We start from the raw sequence: 21,553 nt of genomic DNA, 5'->3' as shown, positions 1-21,553 counted from the left end.
CCAACCTTCCCCAGAGGTGCCCTTGGCAGTAAAATGGGTTGAGGCAGCTCCTCAATTTTTCTCCCCTCTAAACAGACCCCACAGAAATTCTAAGTGTAAATACTATCTTTTTATCAAACTAACTTTACTTCAGACAAATAAAAATGAAGGCTCAGTTCAATGAGGATTTTAAAAATTAAATCAGAATGCTAATTAATGTATAAAGAATAAAATTGTCAAAGGAGCTGCTCTCATCCAAAAGACCCAACCATTACCTCTCTGGAAGCAGATCTAGACTGAGATGAAAGGTTTCTTTTGATATAAATACTATTTGCTGAAAGAAACAGTACTAGTTCAGAAAGTCAAAATAGTAATTCCCTATCGATTACCATGTAACTCCGAATCACTCTTCATTAGTAAAACAAAATGAAGACTTCAAAAATGAGTGAAGGTTGCTAAGGACACCCAAGAATAAAGTATCTCCCTTGTTCTACTCGGACAATGAATGGACAACTGGGGAGAAAAACACATTTTAAGTTGGAACGCTATGTCACCAGTATAAGCAAAAATATGAGATCTAGCTATGTTGCACCCACAGTATATTCAAATCGGACAGGGTAAACGATACTAAATAACTTATCAGTTACTGCAATTGTTACATATATCGAAGGCGAAAGTGACTATGTGTCGCACCCGAAGCACTTTTTTAACTGTCAGTATAGAGTATCAAAATGAGTGAGTTCCGCCCCCAAGTTCAGGGCAAAGTAAGCGGTGGGCGTGGATAAACCAAACAAAAATAAACTCGGCTCAACATTGGAGCAGTTTCGCTCCGCTCGGAGCGAGCCAGAGGGTTTAAAGGGAGAACTAGAACTCTTCTCCCGGCGCCGGTGGTCTCCTATCAGAGAAAATCGGCGAGGAAGAGGCAAAAGCAGTGTAAAAAAAAAAAAGGGCGGAAAGACACTCCTCCGCCACCCGTCCACGTCTCCTGACGGATGGACGTGGGGACCAAACGGACGCTCCCAGGGTCCCAGAAAAGCCCTCCCCCGTCGCTCCAGCTGTTACCTTCTACTTCCTCCGCTTCTTCCATCAGCATATCCTTGGTAAAATTTGAAATCTGGCCAGTGAGGGAAGCCAGGCTGCCCCCTACTTGGCCCAAGCCGGAGCCGAGGCTCCCAAGCCAGGACGACATCGCTGCGGGTTAGAGAACGACCTGGTCCGCTCCGAGAAAAGCGTCCAGCACCGTCGGACGACCCCGCCAAGTGTCCTCGAAAGGCTGCCTCCGCTCCAAAATCTACACACTCAGGATTCGACAGCACAATGCGGGGTTCCTAGGCAACGCCGGCTTCGGGGGCGCCCACCAACGTCCGGCTCCGCACGCGAACGCGGAGGCCAGGCCGGACACTTCCCCGGGGACCCGCCCCCTGCAGCACAGTCTCCCCCGCGGGGCCTCTGCTCCTCCCACGACTTCCCACCGTCCGGGCTGGGCCACTTCTTCCTCTGGCTCAGTGACTTTCCCCAGTTCCGTGGGCAAGTCCTGCCAACTCGACGCCGGCCGCCATGACAGCCACTCGCAACGCGGCAGTGGACCATGGAGAGGCCCCGTTGGCATAGAAGGGCCGCGCGGAGCCGGCGGACGTGTCCTGGGCGCAAGGGAGCATGGGATCGCGGAGGACCGAGTGCGGCCGGCAGGGGTCGCCGCGACCCGCGGAGGTCGAGGCCGACCTCCAGCTCGCCCGCCCTCGGCCTGCGGGACCCGCCGCCAGAGCCGGCTGCGAAGCGGCGCTGTCAGCGGGCGGTCGTTGTGTGTAAGGCAGAGCCGAGCCTCAGTGGGTGCGCCCGCCCCCAAAGGCGGCGCTGTGCTGGTCAACCCTGAGTGTTTTAATTGCGACACCCGCGGAGGCAGTGGTGCGAGGGGACACGGTGGGGCGCTCCCACCCCGCGGGGAGCGCGGATCGCAGGTTACTGTATCCAGTATCCCGCCTCTCCTGCAGTGCTGCTGTGCCCGGGCCACCCCCGCGGCAGGTGCTGGAGATGCACAGAAAGGATGGATTGCAAGTTCAAGCGTCAAGGAAGGCAGCACACACTATGGGTTACCTTTTATAGGAGAAATTTTCTCTGGTGGCTTTCCAACTCAAGGTTGAAACCCTGCCTTCCTGGATATAAGAAGACCTTTATCCATGAAGCCAATTTAACCAATGAAGTTAAAAACACAGACCAGCCTCTCCCCCAAATAACTCATTAGAGGACAACACGGCAATTTAATACAGAAAAAAAAAAAAAAAGCTATTCTAATGGAAACTGGCCTACTGCCCCGGAAAAGGGACCAGAACTGAGGCCAGTCTGCCTTGTCATGGTCTGGAATGTGTGGGTTCTTGACTTTGTGTAGGAAAGATTTCATGACATGAGTCCAGGTGTTTTTGAGAGTATGTTTATTAAAGCTGGGGATAAACAGGAAAGGTTTCCAGTGGAAGAGGCAAGTTCACAGCAACAAGCGTAAGCCTGGACTGGGCTCCCTAGACGCAGGAGTGGAAGTCAGAAACAAACGCGAGCCACGCTGGGCTTGTGGACTCAGAAAACAAGTTACAGTAGCAGCAGTGAGCCACGTGGCTGTGTGGACTCAGGAAAGAAATTTAGACACAAAATAAGGCCTTTGGAGACAGTTCCTGAGATCAGTCTGGGATGAGGTGGTGCTGCCTGCTGCTTCCCTGATTGGGAGTCTTGTGGGGCCTTTTAGAGCTTAGGAGAAAGAGTGAAAATATACACCTGCAGAAAGGGGGGCATGGGGTGCGCTGTAGAGCATATGCTGGGCCCTCTGTCTTGAGGGTTCTTACCTGTTTTCTAAAGGCAGGAAGGAGTTTTAGGGGACTTCTCAGGGGAGGGTCTCAACAGAATATTCGGCGGGTTTCCAGGTGTGACTTTTAATACACTGACACATGAAAATGAGTTTATGGGGGAGTTTGGGATCATTTGCTGGTCAGCTTCACTGCTTTACTTTTGTCTTGGATTTGTCTGGCTCAAACTGGCTTTTCGGTTATTGTTAAATATTCTCCTGACTTCATCTATTCAGGGCTGTGGCTGGCACTAATGGCATCAGCTGGGTCTCTTATCCATCTCCTTGGCCAGGGTGATTTAAGTAAGCTACTTACTCTCTGGTTGGGGAGGAGAGATATGTACTATTTGCTCCTAAGTGTCCTTGGTTAGGCAGGGTAAGATCTTGCAGTTTATTAGTAGGCTGTTAATTGCTTGCCTGTCTTTAACTATCTTGTCTGAGTTCTCTTCATTCCCCTTGACAAGGAATTTTCCCGGCTTCTCACTATCTTGCGTCACTATGGTATTGGTGGCACTTGATGTTACACAAATTGCATGGGTCTGAGTGTCCTGCCTTGCTTGCTTTCCTCCTTAAAGAAAGGTCACGTGATTTACAAGCTATTTCTGCAATGGTACAAGGACACAAATTACCTGGCCAGAGAGACTTTTGTTTTGATAAAAGGATAGGTCTGCAGGTCTTTCGAGCGTAACACTCAATGCATTGCATTTCTCCTCTTTCATGTCATTCATAGGAGGGACAAGCACAGGTGGCACTAGTTGTGAGTGGAACATGGCAATGCCTCCAGGAGTTGGAATCTGACGGCACCAGGCCACAAAAGGTCTCCCTGAAATTGAAATGATTTTAAAAAAGCACTTGCATCTCATTCTGGAAGTGTTTACTACACATTTGCCCACGGGTTAGATGTGCAGACTCTGAGGCTGACTGCCCACCTTTCACCTGTGAGCTTGCATGACCTTGAGTAGGCTGCTTCTCTGTGCATCCGTTTATTTGTAAAATAACCTCCCTCATTAGTTCGACAGCATTTCAATTCGTTTCCTTGGGTTGTCTAGGCACACAATCATTTCAGCAAATGATTTGGCATCATCCCTATCAATGTTTACACGTTTTATTCCCTGTAAAGGCACGTGACAGGAATGAAGGTCCACTTGAAGGTAATTGGAGTGAGGGGGCTGAACAGCTTCGGGAAGGCTCGACTCACACACACAGAGACTGAGGGCCGAGTGAACAGCTGTTATTGTCCAAGTGTCCTGGTGCTATGTGGTTCTGGAGTAGGAGTGGCAGAGAAAGACAGATGTTGATCACTACAGTTGATGATGTGGACACCAAGGTTTCAAAACTGAACTGTAGTTGTCTGATGATGATGAAAGTAACTGCACAGAATTAACAGGAAACACAAAACGCACAACTGGGCAGTGGGAGTCTGGACTAAAATCCTGACCAGGCATGGCTTAGACACCTTTAGTGTCAAACATCCAGCCAGTATTTTGGGCTACTTGAGGTGGACCTGGCATGTTCTTTGGTAAAGGATGTGGTTAAAAAGCCTTAAAAAAATTTTTAAAGGCTTGAGACTATTCTAGAAAGTGATGCCAGAGTGCCGGGTGTAATAAAATATATATTCCATATTACCTTTATCAAACCTTACATGGGAAGATTCTGTGTACATCCCAAGTTCATCTCGCTCACTACACGCTAGCTTCTTCAGACTGCTCTGTTGGTCCGAGGCAAGCAGCCACCCCCACCGCAGAGCCATCAGGCTTGCTGTTTCCTTGGGACAGCTTGGTGTCACCACACCTTTGCATGGCTGTCTCATCATCTAAGGCTAAAATGGATATACAACCCTCATAGTAAAATTGGAGAATTCTATCATCCTCAATCCGTCCCAGTGGAGTCCAGTTATTAGTTGGATAAAATAAGGAAAACCTGGCATTCTTAAAAACTGTTAATAATGTAATTTGGCCCTCAGGGTTGAAAAATAGAGCCAACATTTAAAATTTAATTTCAAATGAAAACATGGGACTCAGCTTCAGAGAAAATACCAGCAGCTCCAGTAATGGCAGGTCCTTTGGCAGCAGTCAGGAACCACCGGAATGGAGCACCAGTGGGCTCCCCTGGCCTGCTTCCCTCAGCTCCTGAATCTGGGAAACTGCTTCTCCAACTTCACTCTGCAGCTGAGTCCCCTTGGGCATTCTGTTAAAAACACAGGTTCACAGTCACTCGGAGCGTGGCCTGAAACTGTGCTTACGAAAAGTTCTCAGGTGGTGCAAATGCTTCTGATCCTCCACCCAAACTTTCAATGTAAGGCTATGAATGAACACCACAAATAAAAACGAAAATAAAAAAGCAAACATCTTTATTTAATCATCTTTGATATTTAAAATACAACTCATCGAACATCCACACCAACAGTACACTCCTCAGTGTCCAACAGTGCTTTGGAAGCCCAGCTCTCCTCAGGGCCAGACGGCAAGGCCTGCCAAGCCTTAACGGCACGCGAACTCGGAGAGGGCTGCAGAATCGAGTCCTGAGCAAACGGCACTGTCCCAGTGCACTTGGGTCACAGCCAAAAGACAATGCTTTTTATTTCAGGTGTTTTTTGAACTTGAATTTCAAATAGTGTATTTATACAGAAGAGTAATTGTTAAAAGTTATTTCTAGTAACCCACAGTTTTAGAAAATAGATAAGCACATTCTAATGCATTTTCCTCTTTAGAGGCGCGGATACACAAACCAGGCTGACGGCTGTCAGAGGGAGAGGGATTGGGGGGGTTGGATGAAAGGTGAAAGGACTAAGCAAAAAACCACAAAGAAACAAAAACATTCGTAATACACAGACACGCCAGGGTAGTGTCAGCCGGAGGGGGAAGGGCAGCGGGAAGTGGAGGTGGGCAAAGGCCAGGTTGAATGGAGAAAGGAGCTGCGCTTTGGGTGACAGGCACACTATGCAGTGTCCAGGTGATGTTTTGCTGAGCTGTGTTTTGTGAACCAGTGTCACCCCAGTAAATTCAATCTAAAACAACGCTAGAAACATTTACCTTTGACCTATGCAAGAAACAACTGAAGTGCTTCCTCAATAGATCAGGAATTTCCAAGTATCTTTCACTAGTGCTTCCTACTCCTTTCTATGAGTCCATAGGCTTAAAGAATTGATACATTATTAATTTAGGCCAATTACCGTACATTTAAAAATGATGTTACTAGCATTAATTCTTAAAATTCCAGATCAAGTCTGCACAGGCTCAATGGGCCAGTGTGAAGACACTGAGTGAATCTTGGCACCAGCATGGCACTGTTTTAAGCATGCAGGCATGAAACATGTGGCTGACGTTATTGAACTTGATATTCAATGAAACGATGTAGACTAGTGGTAGTTTTGCCTATGATGATTCTCAACTAGTTTTGAGCTTATTTCTTCATTAACTTTGGCATGAATAAGTGTTATTTAAGAAAAATCAAGTTTTAAGGGGAAAAAGCACCTCCTTAAATATTCTGTGAACTGTAAATTATTTGGCCAAGATCTTAGAGTTGAAATCGAGTTTACCTACAGCAACCGTTTCAAACGATGTGCAACACAGAAATGTTTATAAGTTACTTACTGTAAAAATGTATATTGATGGTTTTAGATCAGAACTATTCTGAATTTTTAAAACATAAAAAACTACTTATTAAATCTATGACATCTCAAAATATGAAATGAAAGTGGCATTTCTAAAGCTTGTTTAAACTTTCCTTACAAACTTTACTAGCATTGCCACTGTATGTATGTCATCCAGGTGATGCAAATTATACATTAGAAAATGATACCACGAGTTTAAATGTTAAACAGTAACACGTTCCCAATTAGTAAAACAGAATGGAAATCTCAATCTAAAGTGGTTAGCAGGGCAGTTATGGTAAATGTCATGGTTCTGGACTTTCTTGCAGGCGGTTCATTGTAAACAGCAGTTCCTGATGTGTGACCCACAGCTTTGTGTGGCTTTTTAATTTTCTGATATTGTGGTTATGAACACTAGCATCTTTTCATACTGGCCAATCAATGGTGTTGCAACGTTCGATTAAATTTAAGCCAATGTAAACAAGATGGCAGTTGACAAGTGATTCTGTAACTCCCTGCCAAATGTAACAATGTCACACAAAATAAACATTCATATGTATCCAGTGTATGCTCAGCTTTGCTTATAAAAAAATCCTTAATAAATGAAGGTCAACATACCACATTTCCTTAAAGGCTTTTAACAAGGGTATGTAATATAAGAAGTTTATAAACTCTAAGGTTAAAACTTATACATATTTCTCTTCTCATTTTTATATTAGATAGCTCATCAGTTAAAGTGTATGAAAAGTTTTATGTAAATTTCCAATGGGAAAAGTAAGGCCAAATACATATTTTTATTTGTGTATCTTGAGAGCAGTATAAAACTCTTACATCCTCTGCAGTTCTAAATTCTTGTAATTCTTCTGGAACATTTTCAGTTGTCAAAAGAAAACTAGATTTGAAAGTAAAACTGTCTAAATTTATGTAAGGAAAACTTCAAGAAACTTCATTTGGCACAAAATAATGACTAAAAAAGTCTGTCTCTTCCCAAGAAAAAAGCTGTATCAAAATCATAAACAAAAGGCATTTTCTCATCTTTTTTGCTTAGCAATGAACCCTAATCAAAAAAACTTCCCTGATGAAACATGTGCTGCCACACACCGTCCCTTAATTTTCTAAGTCACTGGCTGAAATTACTTCCTAAATTTTAGCTTATGGATAGTTCAACATCCAAAAGGGCTTCGAATGGGACTAGAGAATGAGGGATGCAATGCAGATGACAGAATCTAAAATGCCCGTTTCAGAAAGACATGGTTAATTGTCCCCTAAGTCACGCCATCGCCTTGACCTAGCGAGAAACCCTCTGCGCATCCTAATTAAAGACTATTTATCAAAATTAAAGACTTTCTTATTTACAGACCCATTCAGTACTGTGCGACTTCTAGCATTAAGCTATTTCAAACATGATGCAAGTGTTAAGTCACAGCACAAATTTAAACATGTTTTTGTTAGTAACCTCTTCTCATGTTCCAGATCCTCATCTCTGGCAAGCTACCCCCACGAGAAGATGGACAGCAGAGGCGGACACCCACACTCTGGGACTCAGCTGCAAACACAACGGGGAGCTCCAGTCACAAGAGAAAAAAAAAAAGAATCTGCTACTAAAACTGAAGGCCGAGTTTGTCTCATACATTCACGGTGGGTACTACATGCTGTCTGACAACAGAAGGAGACTTGCCCGCACACTGCGCTTGTTCCTCTCAGCTGGGAAAGGAGAAACGAGAAGGGGCTGGATACAGGGTTCCCAGAGAGCTGCAAAGCTCTGCCGAAACTGAGATCACAGCGCATCTGGGGAAGGGCGGGCTCGCACTTTTTAAAAATGCTCCTCTATTCTTAAATCCTTGTGCAGAGCTGATTTCAGAGGTTAGGAATGCACCAGAATCCTGAAATAATGAACCCATCTCGGAGGCCTTAACAAGCAAAACCTCAAGAAAGAAAACCATCTTTTAAAAGAGTTGTAGAAAAATAATAAAAACCAGGCAGTAGATAAACTGTGACCAGAGACACGATGACAGGAGAAAACACCCAAGTGCACAACACACGGGGGGGGGGGTAGGGGGTGGACGCGCTTCTTTCTGGAAGCATTACTCTCATCAACACAGAGAAGAGCCACTGTCCTGAAAGGTTACTTCAGTTAATGAGACATGAAGCGAGTAGCAGGTGATGAAGGTGAGCCAAATTACCTACACAGCAGGGAGGAAAAGAAAACAGAATGAATGGAAAAAGTTCTGTGGCAAGAACTTATTAGTTGGTCTGCAAAAAGATCCAAGAAAAATGCCCTAATTTTCAACATGTTAGATATTGCACACTGAAAAACAAAAAAGGAACATTTAAAAAACTAGTTTTAATTTCTTTAATTGCTGAATGCCTCTTTGGCTAGTATTTGAAGGATCATTAATTATTCAGTCCTTTCACGGACACGTTTTGCCACTCACTCATCTTTTTCTTTGCAAACCACCTAAAAGTTTCATGTCCTCCAGTGAATACTGTCCTCTCTGACACATGATCAAAATGGGCCCCATGCGTGAAATCACACAGGATGATGCTGGGAAGTACAAATATTTTAGAGATTTGTAAAAGTTATTTTTTTTCTTCTGTTATGAAATTATTTTTAACAGTTTCTAAAGACATGGTCACAGCCGCCTGAAGCATGTCTTCTTCACTCATAGTATCACCTGTCGGGAAAGAAAACACACATAATTCTTAGATATTTCTGGAAAGTTTTCAGTTATCAAAAGATAAGCTCTTCAAAAATGTATTTCTGTCTGACTAGTTTTGTTTTGATTTTTAAAAATTTACATACAGTAAAATTCACAGTTTGCTAAGTGTGGACAAATGCACACAGTTGAACCACCACCATCACCACCCAGATACAGAACTGTTACATTCCCCCCCCACCGCCACCCAAAGTCCCTCGTGCTGCCCTTCTGTGGCCAACCCCCACCCCCAATCCCGGGGAACCACAGATACACTCTCTGCCCTATAGTTTGCCTCTTCCCGCCTGTCAACACGAACAGATGATAAGGTTCACGTGGAGCCTTTTGAGTAAGGCTTCCTTCCCTTAGCACAGTGCAGCTAAGCCAAAGGAAAGAAGATTCAACTTTGTTGTGCAACAATTCATTACTTAAAAAAAAAGTTCCAAAACCTTTACTCACAGAAGTAAGTGGCAAAGCTAGTTCAGGCAGAACCCTGGTATACGTCAGCTCAATTTCACCTGACCTCACATAAGCATAGCTCACCCCCAAACCTGGCTGTTGACATTGGGACAATGTCATGTGTAGTTCTATGGTATTTGATCTGAAGTGTGGACTGTGTGACCACCACCACCACCGAGACAGGGAACTGTGACAGAACCACAAAAACCTGCCCCCGCTACCCCTGTGTATTCACACCCGCTTCTCTCCCTGCCACCTTCCCCAAATGCAGGCAACCACTAAGCAGTTCTCCACTTCACCAATCTGTCACTTTCAGACTGTCGCACAAACAGAACCACACAGTCAGTGTCCGACCTTTGGAGGCTGGTTTGTTTGCACTCAGCATAATGCCCTTGAGTCATCCCAGTTGCTGCATGTATTAACAGTTTCTCTCTTTTTTAAAATCTTTTTATTTCTATTTTGAGAGTATATTTATTAAAGCTGGGGATGGTGAACCCTGACGGGTGTGGCTCTTCTGATGGGGCATCATCGTCCAGCAAACTGAGAGGTTCGGTTTGATTCCCGGTCAGGGCGTATGCCTGGGCTGCAGGCCAGGTCCCTGGTTGGGAGCATACAAGGGACAACAAATGGATGTTTCTCTTCCTTTTTCCCTCCCTTACCCCTCTCTAAAAATAAATAAATAAAATTTTTAAAAAATAAAAGCTGGAAATGGTAAAACAAAGGAAGGGCTTAGGATAGACTCAACAGGACCAAGCCTAGGCAGGGCTGCTTTGGCTCAGTAAGTCAGAGAAAAGGGGCCTTGGAGACAGGTTCAGGGGGGTCAGTCTGGGATGCGCTGCTCCCCTGTTGCAAGTCTTATAGGGACTTCCAGTGTTTTTAAAAAAAGTATTAGGCCGAGAGAAGGGCGCAGTTATGCTCCAAGAAGGGTGCCCACAGCTGGTTTCTTTTTAATCCTGAGGAGCATTCCACGGTATGGATGGACCAGTTCATTTAACCACTCACCCCTACAGGACATTATGAACCAGTTCATTTAACCATTCATCCCTATGACAGTATGAACCAGTTCATTCAACCATTCACCCCTATAGGACATTATGAACCAGTTCATTCAACCATTCACCCCTAGAGGACAAGTTTTCATGTCTCTGGGATAAATCCTAGGAGTGTAACTTGGGTTGTGTGATTAGTGTACGTTCAATTTGTGAAGAAACTGCCAAATTATTTTCCAGGGTGGCTGTACCAGTTCAAATGAAATGCAGAAACCCGACCTCCCTTTATACTGCTTTACTCTCAACTTACAATTGCCTTAAATATTTCCTCTGTATATACTAGAAACCAAATAAATGTTATGATTCTTCGTTTAATCATCAAACATAATTTAGAAAACTCAAAAGTCTACTGTGTTTACCCATGTTTTTATTTTCTAGTGTTTTTTTCCTTCCTGAAGTTCCAAAATTACTTTGTTAATCATTTCTGTTTAGAGAACTTCCTTCAGCCATTATTTTCAGGCAGGTCTGCTGTGACAAGTTCTCTAACTTCCCTTTCATTCCAAGGAAATTGTCACCGGACACAGAAATCTGGACTGAGAGTTCTTTCAGCACTTGAAAAATGTGCCATTTCCTCTGACCTCCGAGATTTCGGATGAGAAATCTGCTGTCATGTAACCTGTTGTACATTGAAGTATTTCTAGCTGGTTTTAAGATTTTCTTTTTTTTTTTTGTCTCCTGTTTTCAGAAATTACATATCTGTGTCCTGGTGTCTATTTCTCTGGGTTTTGCCTGTTTGAGGTTCACTCATCTTGAATGTGTATGTTTCCATCTTCTCCCAAATTTGGAGAATTTTCGGTCATTTCTTCAAACACGTTTTTAACCCACCCCCTTTCTCGGCTCCTTCTTGGATTCCCATGGCACAAATGTTTGCTCTTTTATTATAGTCCCACAAGTCTCTAAGTGTGTTCACTGTTTTTCCAGTACAATTGCTCGGAATGGGTGACTCCTATTGTTCCATTTTCAAGTTTGCCGATTCTTTCCTGCCCTTCCATTTGAGTGTTGGGTCCATCCACTGAGTTTAAAATTTCAGTTATTTTTCAGTTCTAAAAGTTCCATTTGGTTCTTCTTTACAGCTTCTCTTTCTTCCCTAAGGCTTTCTATTTTTCATTTGTCTCCGGCATGCTTGTAATTGCTCACAGTATCATTTGCATAATGGCTGCTTTAAAATTCCATGTCAGAAAATTCTAACATCAGTGCCACCTTGGTGATGGTGTCTATTAACTGTCTTTGTTCTTCAGGTTGAAGTTTTCCCCGCTCTTGGAAGGGCATGTGATTTCTGATGGAATCTGGGACATCTGAGTATTACAAGACCGTGGGTCTTACCCAAATCTTCGCTTTTAGCTGGCCGCCTCCGACACGGCGCTGGTCGGGGAGTGCCCCCTTGCCACTGCCGGACTGCGCCTGCCCTACTGGGAGCTAGGAACGCCTTGTTACTGTTTCCCACTGACACTGTTGGGGTGGCCTTGTTACTGCTGCAGATCGGTGACAGTCCTGAATCTCCACTAAGTCACCCGACAGCACCCAGGCAGGAAGGCAGAGGGAGGCCACTTCATTGCGGGTTTAAGTCCAGGCTCCCTGTGACCACTAACAGCAGGGCAAAGGCAGCCTGTCGTCTCCTGGAGGGGACAGTGCCGCCCCTCACTTGGCTTCCCCCGACACCACCTTGGCTAGGAGATGGGGTGTGGGGGAGGGTGTCCTGACGGCCAGTCAGGGATACAAGTCGAGGCTCCCACTTGTCAGGTGAGGTGGTGGTGGAGTCGGTTTATTTACCTAGCCCAGTTTGGCTGGACTAGTGGTTATTATCTAAAAGTTCCCGTCTTGCTAGTTGGTCCCTTTTGGCCACAGAGAACAGGCTTTCCTTGCGGCATTTTTCTTGGTTTGCGCCTGGGGCTCCTCCAGCACGAAGTCTGTGACAGGAGGACAGATGAGGCCAAAGAAAATCCAGGCCATCACCGCTGCATCAACCTCTGGGCCAAGCTTCCTAGTCTATCTGTCTTCTCTCTTTCAGATTCTCCTGTTTGCTTAATACTGATGCTTGGGGTCAGCAGAAACAGTACCATTCCATTCTTTTTCACTGCTAATGCAGTCCACTGTTTGAAGTACCACGAGCTATGCAGCTGTTTCCCAGCTGAAGGACAACACATAGGCAGGTCCCAGTTTGAGGCAATTATGAATGACACTGCTGTAAGCATTCACACGCCATGATTTTCATAAGCCTTAGTTTTCTCTTCTTGGGTGTACACCTAGGGGTGGGACTAGTGGATCACATGGTTTAGTGGAAGTTTATCAACACTAAACTGTGTTCCGAAGGCCCTGTGCCATTCTACACCAACCACGTGTAACAGTCCCAGCTGCTCCGATCCTTGCCAGCCTTTGGTATTGTCAACTCTATCTTCTTATTAAACCATTCTCACAGGTGTGCAATGGTATCTCACTGTAGTTTTAATTTGCATTTCCCTAATGATGTTGAGTGTATTTTCATGCGCTTATTTGTCACCTGTATATTTTATTTGGTGAAGTGTCTGCTCAAATCCTTTGCCCATTTTTGTTTTTCCTCATCTCAGTGTTGACAGTTCTTTACACATTCTGCTTAGAAGTCTTTTGTCATAAATGGTTTTCCACTCAACTTATACTACCAATAACTGGTCAAAGTTTAACACTTACTATGTAAAGGCCCATAATGGTATTATTACCAAGGTCCAATATGTAACTCTAGACTTCCTGTTCTTATTTAGACTACACTCAGGTCGTTGTCGTTTTCCAGGGGCTAAAATGCATCTATTTTCTACCTGGTAATATCCATTATCTCTGAGGAACTTTCAGAGAATGTACCAATTACTTGGGAAGCTGCAGGTATCGTTTGTTAACTTTAAAGCAAAATATTTCTGGGGTGCTCTTGCCCGTCGGCTCCTTAATCCAGGGAAATTTAGACAAGAAGTTCATTCAAAGTTTCAATGCAATTCAAGAAGAAAGCAGCCTGAAAAGCCACAATCACATAGAGCCTGTGTGTCAAAGAGTGTGTGCAGTAGGTGACAACTGTGACTCGTGGTCAGAGACGTACCTGGATCACTGCCCAGTGCTCCTGAACTTGTGGTCAGCGTTTCAGATGGGTGCGAAAGCTGTTCTGGTGGATCCTGCTGCTGCTGCTGCTGCCGCTGTTGCCTAAAACATGCAAAAGAGAATGCATATTTTAAAAAAATAATAATAATAAAAACACGCCATGAGAAACACTATTCGTGGGGGAAAAAATGGTTCCACAAGCCACGGGCATGACCACCACAAAAGAATGCAAGAGCTATCAGTCTGACATATATATGAGTTGGAAGTATCACTGTGCAATCCTAGGAAACCTAGACAAAAAATTTGAATTTATTCAGAAAAATTAATAGGTAGGTGTTTTTACTACAAAATAACACACTGTACAAAAGGATTCACTGGTAGCTGTTTTTATGCAAATGTGTTGGTTTAGAGATCCTTACTATTGTGGGAAGTCACTGAAAATAAACACCTTTAAGAGAAAATGAAGCACCCCAAATTACTGTATGAATTAACACGAACCTTCCACGGCTGGCTCCTTCCCGTGTTCAGATCTGAGTTTCAGTATCTCCTCACAGGTACCTTTCCTGTCTACCTTCCTCATGCAGCCCTCAGGGCATTCTTCTGTCTCATTACTCCATTTTTAATTTTCAGCATAAATTTACCAGCATCTGGTAACTCCCGTCTGTCTCCTTCTTTAGAGAGTTAGTGAACGGGGTGCACCCCTTATCCTGTTTGTTGCCCAGTACACAAAACTATTCCAGTCACATCGTAGGCATTCGCCAAATACTTGATGAATGAAAGAAATGAAAACTATTATACATAATCCAGGCTCTGTAATCGCTATTTGCATTAAAATAAGTTCTCCCTGTACATTTTTAAGCAGGAAAAACAATGTCATAGGACATTTAAACATGATGGTTAGGATGTAATATGTAGGTCCTTGTACTTAGAAAATAAACACTGAGATGTAGTAAGAAATCATGTCTGCAAATTATTCTCAAATGGTTCAGAAATGTCAGCAACTGGAGAATCCGAGCAAAGGGTCCAGGAGCCCTGTGAACTATTTCTGGTTTTATGTATAATTAAAATGATTTCATATGTACATACATGCGCTAAAATGTAAAGAACTTAAAAACAGATGGCAATCTGAGAAGCCATCACTTTCAAAAAATGCATGAGGATCTTCAAAGGAACCAGAATTTTTAAATTACCAGTAACACTATCAACAGAACAGCACATTTTTTCCTAGGGTCCCCGCTTAATCTTGTGTTTCAAATAGGAGCAACCAAGAAAATTCAGCCAGTGGGGAGTCGTCCTTTCCCCCTGCTGGCCTTTGGGGCAGCACACCCATGCGGGGGGCGTGCTCCCACCATCACCGCCCGATTCCGGGACGGGCGAGAGGAAGGCTGTGAGTCGGGTGGGTTTCCTGGCAGGTCAGATTCCTCTCTGGACCACTTCCTCCTTCACTCAGGAAGACATGTCAGAATGCAAGGTAACAGCGATTTCAGAGGGGTAACTTTTATTCTACTTTAAATTCATGAAAAGTGAGAAAAATGAACTGCCAATCCAGGAACACCTCTGACACGTGATGGCACTGTGAGACAGAAGGTGTTTGGAGAGCACTCGGCAGCCACTGCCACTGTGCCTTCTGACGTGCCTTCAGAATCAGAGAGTCCAGAGTGCTAAAAACTACATGTCCTAAAAGGCAGAGAGGAGAAATAAGGCACGGCAACTTTCCTGCCACTTTGGTTGGTCTCTGTTAGCAAGTGACGTCATGAAGAAGCCCGTCCCAGAATTCGGCTCCGAGGCAGCTGCCATGGGGGCCAGACTCCTCCTGTGCCCAGTCTTCACGTCTAGGCGACTGTGGTGGCCGTGTCCTGATCCTGGCATCAGAGCTCTGGCAGTGCACTCAGTCTCCTGATTCGCCATCGCCCCAACTCGGGCAGTGGTCGCTGCTCTTCACACAGGTTGGGGTTCTGGAGGCCTGGACTACCGCCTGCACGCCAGCTCTTCCTAAGAGTGTATAAGACCTAATTTCTGTATTAGATACTTTTGGGCTTCAAACACCTCTAGTAGGTTGTGTTTCTTAAACTGAACCCTGACGATGCCACGTCACTGACATTGTGGCTCAGGTATTAGACAACCAAAAAAATCATGGCAACCAACAACCATGAAAACTACCTGTTCCTCCTTGTTGAGAAACACATTCCAAGTGATAGAAGGATTCCTTCTATCCTTCTTCAGTTCCGAGTTACACCTATGAGAAAACGTTAATGATGCTAACGTATGCCTGTGGAACATGGTATAGGTTACGAAATAGTTTGACACACCTGGCCTAATTTATATGCTCACAGCATGTGAGTTAAAGCAGGTTTTGCAATGACGTGGCTGATATAATAGTTTTGCCTGGAGTTTTATGATAGATAAAATGGAATGAGAGGTTACTACTGAAAAAATGGCTATGAAAATATTAACAACTATTACTTGGAATGTATGAATTTGTACAGGTAGATTTTTAAGTGTTTTTTTTAGGCTTCCTGCATGAGTACTGTGGTTACCTCATTAAGTGTGAAGCTTCCAGTACTGTACAAAAAAACAACAAACCACAAAGCTACACATTTGAATGAGTAACAAGTTAGCACCAGGAGAGGGTCAGAAGAAAGCCAGCTTGATAACCTTCTAGCTACGCTCCCCAAGACGGAAGTTACAGAGAGAAAGAGCGACCTGGGCTCAGTGATCAGAAACTCTGGTGGAAGATCAACACTGTGGAACCTGGGTGCTCGATCCTAATTTATTCCGGAAGGCTGTTCGAGAAACAATTTCTTCGAAAACCAAATCATACTCATCTCACTCATTCTCTCCTGTTTGTTGCCTGAGAGACTCGTGACTGATCACACAGGTATCAGCATGAAAGGAATGCCAGGGTGAGAACCAGAGTGTTGTTTGACAAAGAAGACGATTTTTCTGTGAACTTGGCCAGGAACTGAACTGTTCGAGACAGCAGACAGTCGAGAACCGAGGTTTGACTGTGTATTGGTTTCTCAGCTCCTTTACTATTGAGGCCTACGAGATTCTGAATGCGAGCCACTGTTAATGAGACACACCGGGAAGTTAGCTCCTATGTCTTCTCAGCAACAGGAGACTGAATAGTCTCTAGTTCTCCTTAAGTTCCCATCAGTACTTCTCCACTCGAACCAGAGGACAGAAAGCTGAAGCTGGAACCATCACTGCACACTCCCTCCACAGTCACCTACTCGCCAACACGAGGGAGCCACGCCGACACTCATTCATTCAAAAAGGGCACCAAGTTGACTAAAACATCTGCATTATCACTAGCGTTGTGCTCGCTATAGTTTACTTAACCACTAAGGACTGTTAATGCATTATTCTTTCTACTCTAAAAAGTTTAATGTACAGGAAGCTCCGCATGTGTAATCCAAAAAATCTAAAAAGAAATTTAAATAAAAGGGGTTTGTTTTTATACTTTGAAGATGTTTTCCTTTTCTTAGATGTATTTGTGAATTTTGTAGATTCTCTATAAAGTATGTCAGCTTGGACAGTTTTATTCTGGCAAAACACAGAGTCTGAAAAAGCATGGTAGAAGTTATCACTTGAAAATTGTTCTGACAAGCAGTCAGAAATCTGTACCAAGGCCTTGAAAATGTCCATGTACTTTAACCCCAAAATCTGACATCCTCAAAATATTAGAAGAAATGATGCGAGATTTAAGGCATAGACTTAGTACAAGGATAATATGTTACACTATTAACTACAATAGCAACAATAAAATGTTCATATACAAATTATGATATATACTCATTTTATGAAATATCGTGTATCCTACTTATCAATACAAAGAATACTTCCTATCATGGGAAAATAGATATAACTAATACATACATGTCTGTATAACTAGAAGATGATGTGCCAAAATACTGACGTCAGTTATTAAAGGATAGTAAGATTAATCCTGGCTCCTGTGGCTCAGTGGAATGAGTACAGCCTGTGAACCAAAAGGTAGCTGGTTCTATTCCACACAGGGCACAGGCCTGGGCTGCAGGCTAGGTCCCCAGCTGTGGATGTGTGACAGGCAACTGAGTGATGTGTCTCTCATACATTAATGTTTCTCTCTTTCCCCCCTCCTTCCCCTCTCTCTAAAAATAAATAATTAAAATGTTTGGAAAAAAGGATAAGATTATATTTTCTTTTAAGTTTAATATCCTTTTTTAAAGATTTTATTATCTCTAGAAGGGAAGGGGAGAGGGAGAGAAATATCAATGTATGGTTGTCTCTCGTGAGTCCCCTGCTGGGAACTGGCCTGCAACCCAGGCATGTGCCCTGACTGGGAATCGAAGTGCGATCCCTTGGTTCACAGTTCTGCACTCAATCCACTGAGCTACACCAGCCAGGGCTAAGTTTGATATGTCTTAAAAGAAGTTTTCTAGGATATAAATTTTTTTAATTTACCATTTTAAACACTTCCCCGCCCAAGTATTTATTTATTTATTTTTAGAGAAAGGGGAAGGGAAGGAGAGAGAAAGAGAAACAATAATGTGTAGTTGCCTCTTGCACGCCCCCTATTGGGGACCTGGCCCGCAACCTGGGCATGTGCCCTGACTGGGAACCAAACCTGTGACCCTTTGCTTTGCAGGCCCACGCTCAATACACTGAGCTACACCAGCCAGAGTAGGCTATTAATTTTTATCTAAGTTATGTTTAACACTAACTAGATATCTGATGATATTATAGAATTACCATTAATAAATATCACTTGATAATCACTAACATTATTGTATGACAACAGCATTTAGCTTTGTTTAAAAAAACAGCCCATATATTTTAGAGGCATGTACTGAAATAAATATAGATAAAATGACATGATGCTTTAGATTTATTACAAAATAACCCCAGCTTGGGGGTGGAAGAGTGAAGAGCAGGGGAGAACGGGGCATGAAAACAGGACTGGTCACGTGCTGATGTTTGTTAAATCCGGACACCTTACGTGGTTTTTCTGCTTTTATACAAGCTCTAAGTTTATTGTATTTAGAAAATAAAAATTAATTTTAAAATTTAAAAGGAAGTAAAAAGCACTGATAAACACTATTTTGAAATTTTATATAATTAAATCCATTAGTCTATCACTGAACAAAGACTGGAAATATCTCACATTAAGAGGTTGTCAGTTGATCAGAATTTCCTTCATATACTTCTGAGTTGTGACTTAAAAACAAACAAACAGAAAACAAGGTAAACATTATCTTCATTTCACCATCAAGTGAAAAATGCTTCAGTATCTTAAACACCACTAACTACTGCCAATTGTGACTGTACGATGCTTCTCTGGTGCCCAGATGTTGAAATGTGGGAATACGTGCATCTTAGAACTGATGAAATACGGGAAATTAAGAGGCCAGGTTCAGCCACTGGCCTTTTGGTTTCTGATCTGGGATCGGAGGATCTGAATATCTATTATATAGACCTGTAATCTTTAAGATGAGTTTTCATCATTAAAAGAAAAAGGAAAGAGAAAAGGGGAAGAAGACTTGTGAATGATAGTTGCAGGAAACGGTATCTTTATGGGGTGAAATTTCTATTTTAAGAGTTCTCTGTATAAAGCAGGGTACACGGCTGGGTTTTCAGAACTGCTGATTCAGATGGGTGGTCTGCCCTCACAGCCCCGATGCTAACAGCCCCGGGGCGCCGCTGCTCGGGGAGAGGAACAGAGCTCCAAGCCAGCACCTGTCTGGGCGCGGGACTCAGCAGGACCAGGTAACCGAGAAGCACATTCGGAGGCTCATCAGGCATTGTTCTTGCCATGACCCAATTCCATTTTCCTTTCTTTCTTTCTTTTAATTTTATTTAGTTATTTTTCAAGTACAGTTTTTTGTCTATTTCTCCCATCCCAGCCTCCCCCGCCCCGTGCTCCCCACCTCCCTCCCATTTCCACCCCCCCTTAGTTCTCGTCCCTGTGTCCTTCCTATTTGTTCCTCCAAATCCCTCCCCCTTTTCCCCCTTAAATTCCCTTCCCTCTCCCCTCTGGTCACTGTCCCCTTGTTCTCTATTTCAGTGTCTTTGTTTTTTCCATTTTCCTTTCGATGACTGAAATTCTGCAGGGTTTCCTTGCCTCTAGTTCACGTAAATTTCATTAGCATCGGGGTCAAGTTTTCCCCTAAAACTACACTCCGATGATCACAGGGTCAGGCAGTAACCAGTCCTTTTTTAAAAAAAGAGAGTCTTAAATAAATAAACAGTTTAAGCCAAAGCTGTAAGTTCACAACAAAGAGAACAGCCAAAGTAAATACCGAAGACGCAATTTTAATATTGTACAAACTACTTTACTTTTCAAAGTAGGCTTCTCTTCTCTTCCGAAGCTCTTCTGAAGTAAGATGTGTGCCTGACGCCTGGGGAATATCTTGAGATATATTTCTGGAACTACCTGAAAACAAAACAAAATAGAACAGAAAAACAATCATTTTACTTACCAGGTCAAGTAACAATATGTTTATATTTATGTGAACAAGTTTTTAAAAACTTTGCTTCTTGCCCTGTCCAGGTACCTCTGTCGGTTAGAGTGTTGCCCCTGTACGCCAAGGTTGCCGGTTCGATCCCCCGTCAGAGCACATACATGAGTCAACTGCAAATCAAAGGCAGGCTCTGAAATCCTCAGGGAAACCTGAATGAGGCAGTTCAACTCTAACCCGCGTCCACTACGACCAATGCTGTCACCCGGAGACAGCGGCGGACGTGAGGACTGAAGCCCAGCCGCCGGGCGAGAAGGGTCACGAACAGCACTGCAGCGCGCTCTCCGAACTTACCGGACATACAACTGCCCCTTCGAAGGCACAGGATTCCCCGGAAGCAACCTGAACTGGATGCCCACCAGGCAAACCCACTCTCCATGTTCCCTCACCCGCCAAAGTTGGGGTCCCACCCACCACAGCCTCAGCACGTCCCCACGTGCGATTTACTGCACCAACCAGAGACTTCACGCGGATTGTGAAATGAGTGCTAAGAAGAGTGAATTACCCCCAACTACCTCAAATTGTAAAAGCTGACATCTGCCGTTACTTCCATTTTTAGATATTTAAGAAATTCAACGAATAATTTCATTAGAAAACATGAAGGCAAAATCACGTTAAGTAGATAAAACAAAAGCACCCAGAGAAACTCCTCACGCCCTCGTGAAGCCACGTGTGCCTCCCCCAGACACCGTCCAGGCCTGGCCCCCCTGGGGCACCATCCCCTGGCTCCTTTGCTGATGGGCTGGCGTCACAGTAACAGCAGGCTCGGGGAGGGGCACCTGGGCTGTAGACCGCACAGACGTCGACGCCAGCTTTCCAGAAAGTCGGTTTACGTTCCTGCCCTGGTCTTCCTTTGTGTCCCGCAACACACGCACTCATGCAACAGCTGCTCTGGGAAGAGACCTCGCACTTTGGCCCACAAAGATGAACCTCAGTTTACTGCTGTATGTTAGTACAGTGTTATCACCGAGTGGAATAACCAGAAATAAAAATACACGAGTCTTAAAGTAACAGAGGTGGTAAAAGTTATTTGTATCACAAGAAAACTAAAAGAACAGCTGACTGTACATAGCCATCGCTTCCTCAGTTAACTGTCAGGTTGTCAAATGACTTCTCACAGTTTACCCGGAAACCAAGAATTATCTGAATCAATTCTCCAATGAGGGCAAAACCGCGTCAGAAGGTCTGTACCTTGCATACTGAGCTGAATAGCCCTGCGGAGATCAGCCTCCTCATCCTCCATGTCGATCTGCTGGCGACTCAGGGCCAGCGCCCGCCGCAAGTCCTCCTCATCTTCATCCAACACTCCTGACCCATCGTTTGCTTCTAAGACTTGTTCCAGGTCAGCTTTCTGGACTCTAAGGAACGAAAGCACTGATAACAACTGC

The 21,553-nt window shown here is 43.9% G+C and overlaps 2 protein-coding genes across 6 annotated transcripts in view; both read right to left on the bottom strand.

Moving 5' to 3' along the window:
* TRIP11 (thyroid hormone receptor interactor 11) overlaps positions 1-1,552 on the bottom strand; it is a 63,264-nt gene extending 61,712 nt beyond the window's left edge. For both annotated transcript variants that reach the window (XM_037130232.2, XM_037130234.2), the window contains exon 1: positions 1,042-1,552. In XM_037130232.2, coding sequence (XP_036986127.2) covers positions 1,042-1,168 — 127 coding nt within the window. In that variant the 5' untranslated portion in view covers positions 1,169-1,552. The remainder of the gene's footprint in view (positions 1-1,041) is intronic.
* A 3,590-nt stretch (positions 1,553-5,142) lies between these two features.
* The window catches only part of ATXN3 (ataxin 3), a 32,574-nt gene continuing 16,163 nt past the window's right edge, over positions 5,143-21,553 (bottom strand). For 3 of the 4 annotated variants that reach the window (XM_037130235.2, XM_037130236.2, XM_037130237.2), the window contains 4 exons: positions 21,357-21,523; positions 19,984-20,080; positions 13,667-13,767; positions 5,143-9,076 (listed from right to left, as the gene is read on the bottom strand). In XM_037130235.2, coding sequence (XP_036986130.2) covers positions 8,982-9,076; positions 13,667-13,767; positions 19,984-20,080; positions 21,357-21,523 — 460 coding nt within the window. In that variant the 3' untranslated portion in view covers positions 5,143-8,981. Of the gene's footprint in view, positions 9,077-13,666; positions 13,768-19,983; positions 20,081-20,201; positions 20,279-21,356; positions 21,524-21,553 lie in introns of those variants that run through there. The other variant, XM_053666074.1, reaches the window with a different exon arrangement.

The sequence above is a fragment of the Artibeus jamaicensis genome, unplaced genomic scaffold (assembly GCF_021234435.1).
Source record: "Artibeus jamaicensis isolate MK-2021 breed Jamaican fruit bat unplaced genomic scaffold, CSHL_Jam_final contig_444, whole genome shotgun sequence".
Taxonomy (NCBI): domain Eukaryota; kingdom Metazoa; phylum Chordata; class Mammalia; order Chiroptera; family Phyllostomidae; genus Artibeus; species Artibeus jamaicensis.
Note: the sequence above shows the minus strand (reverse complement) of the source record. Positions and strands in the feature narration are given on the sequence as shown.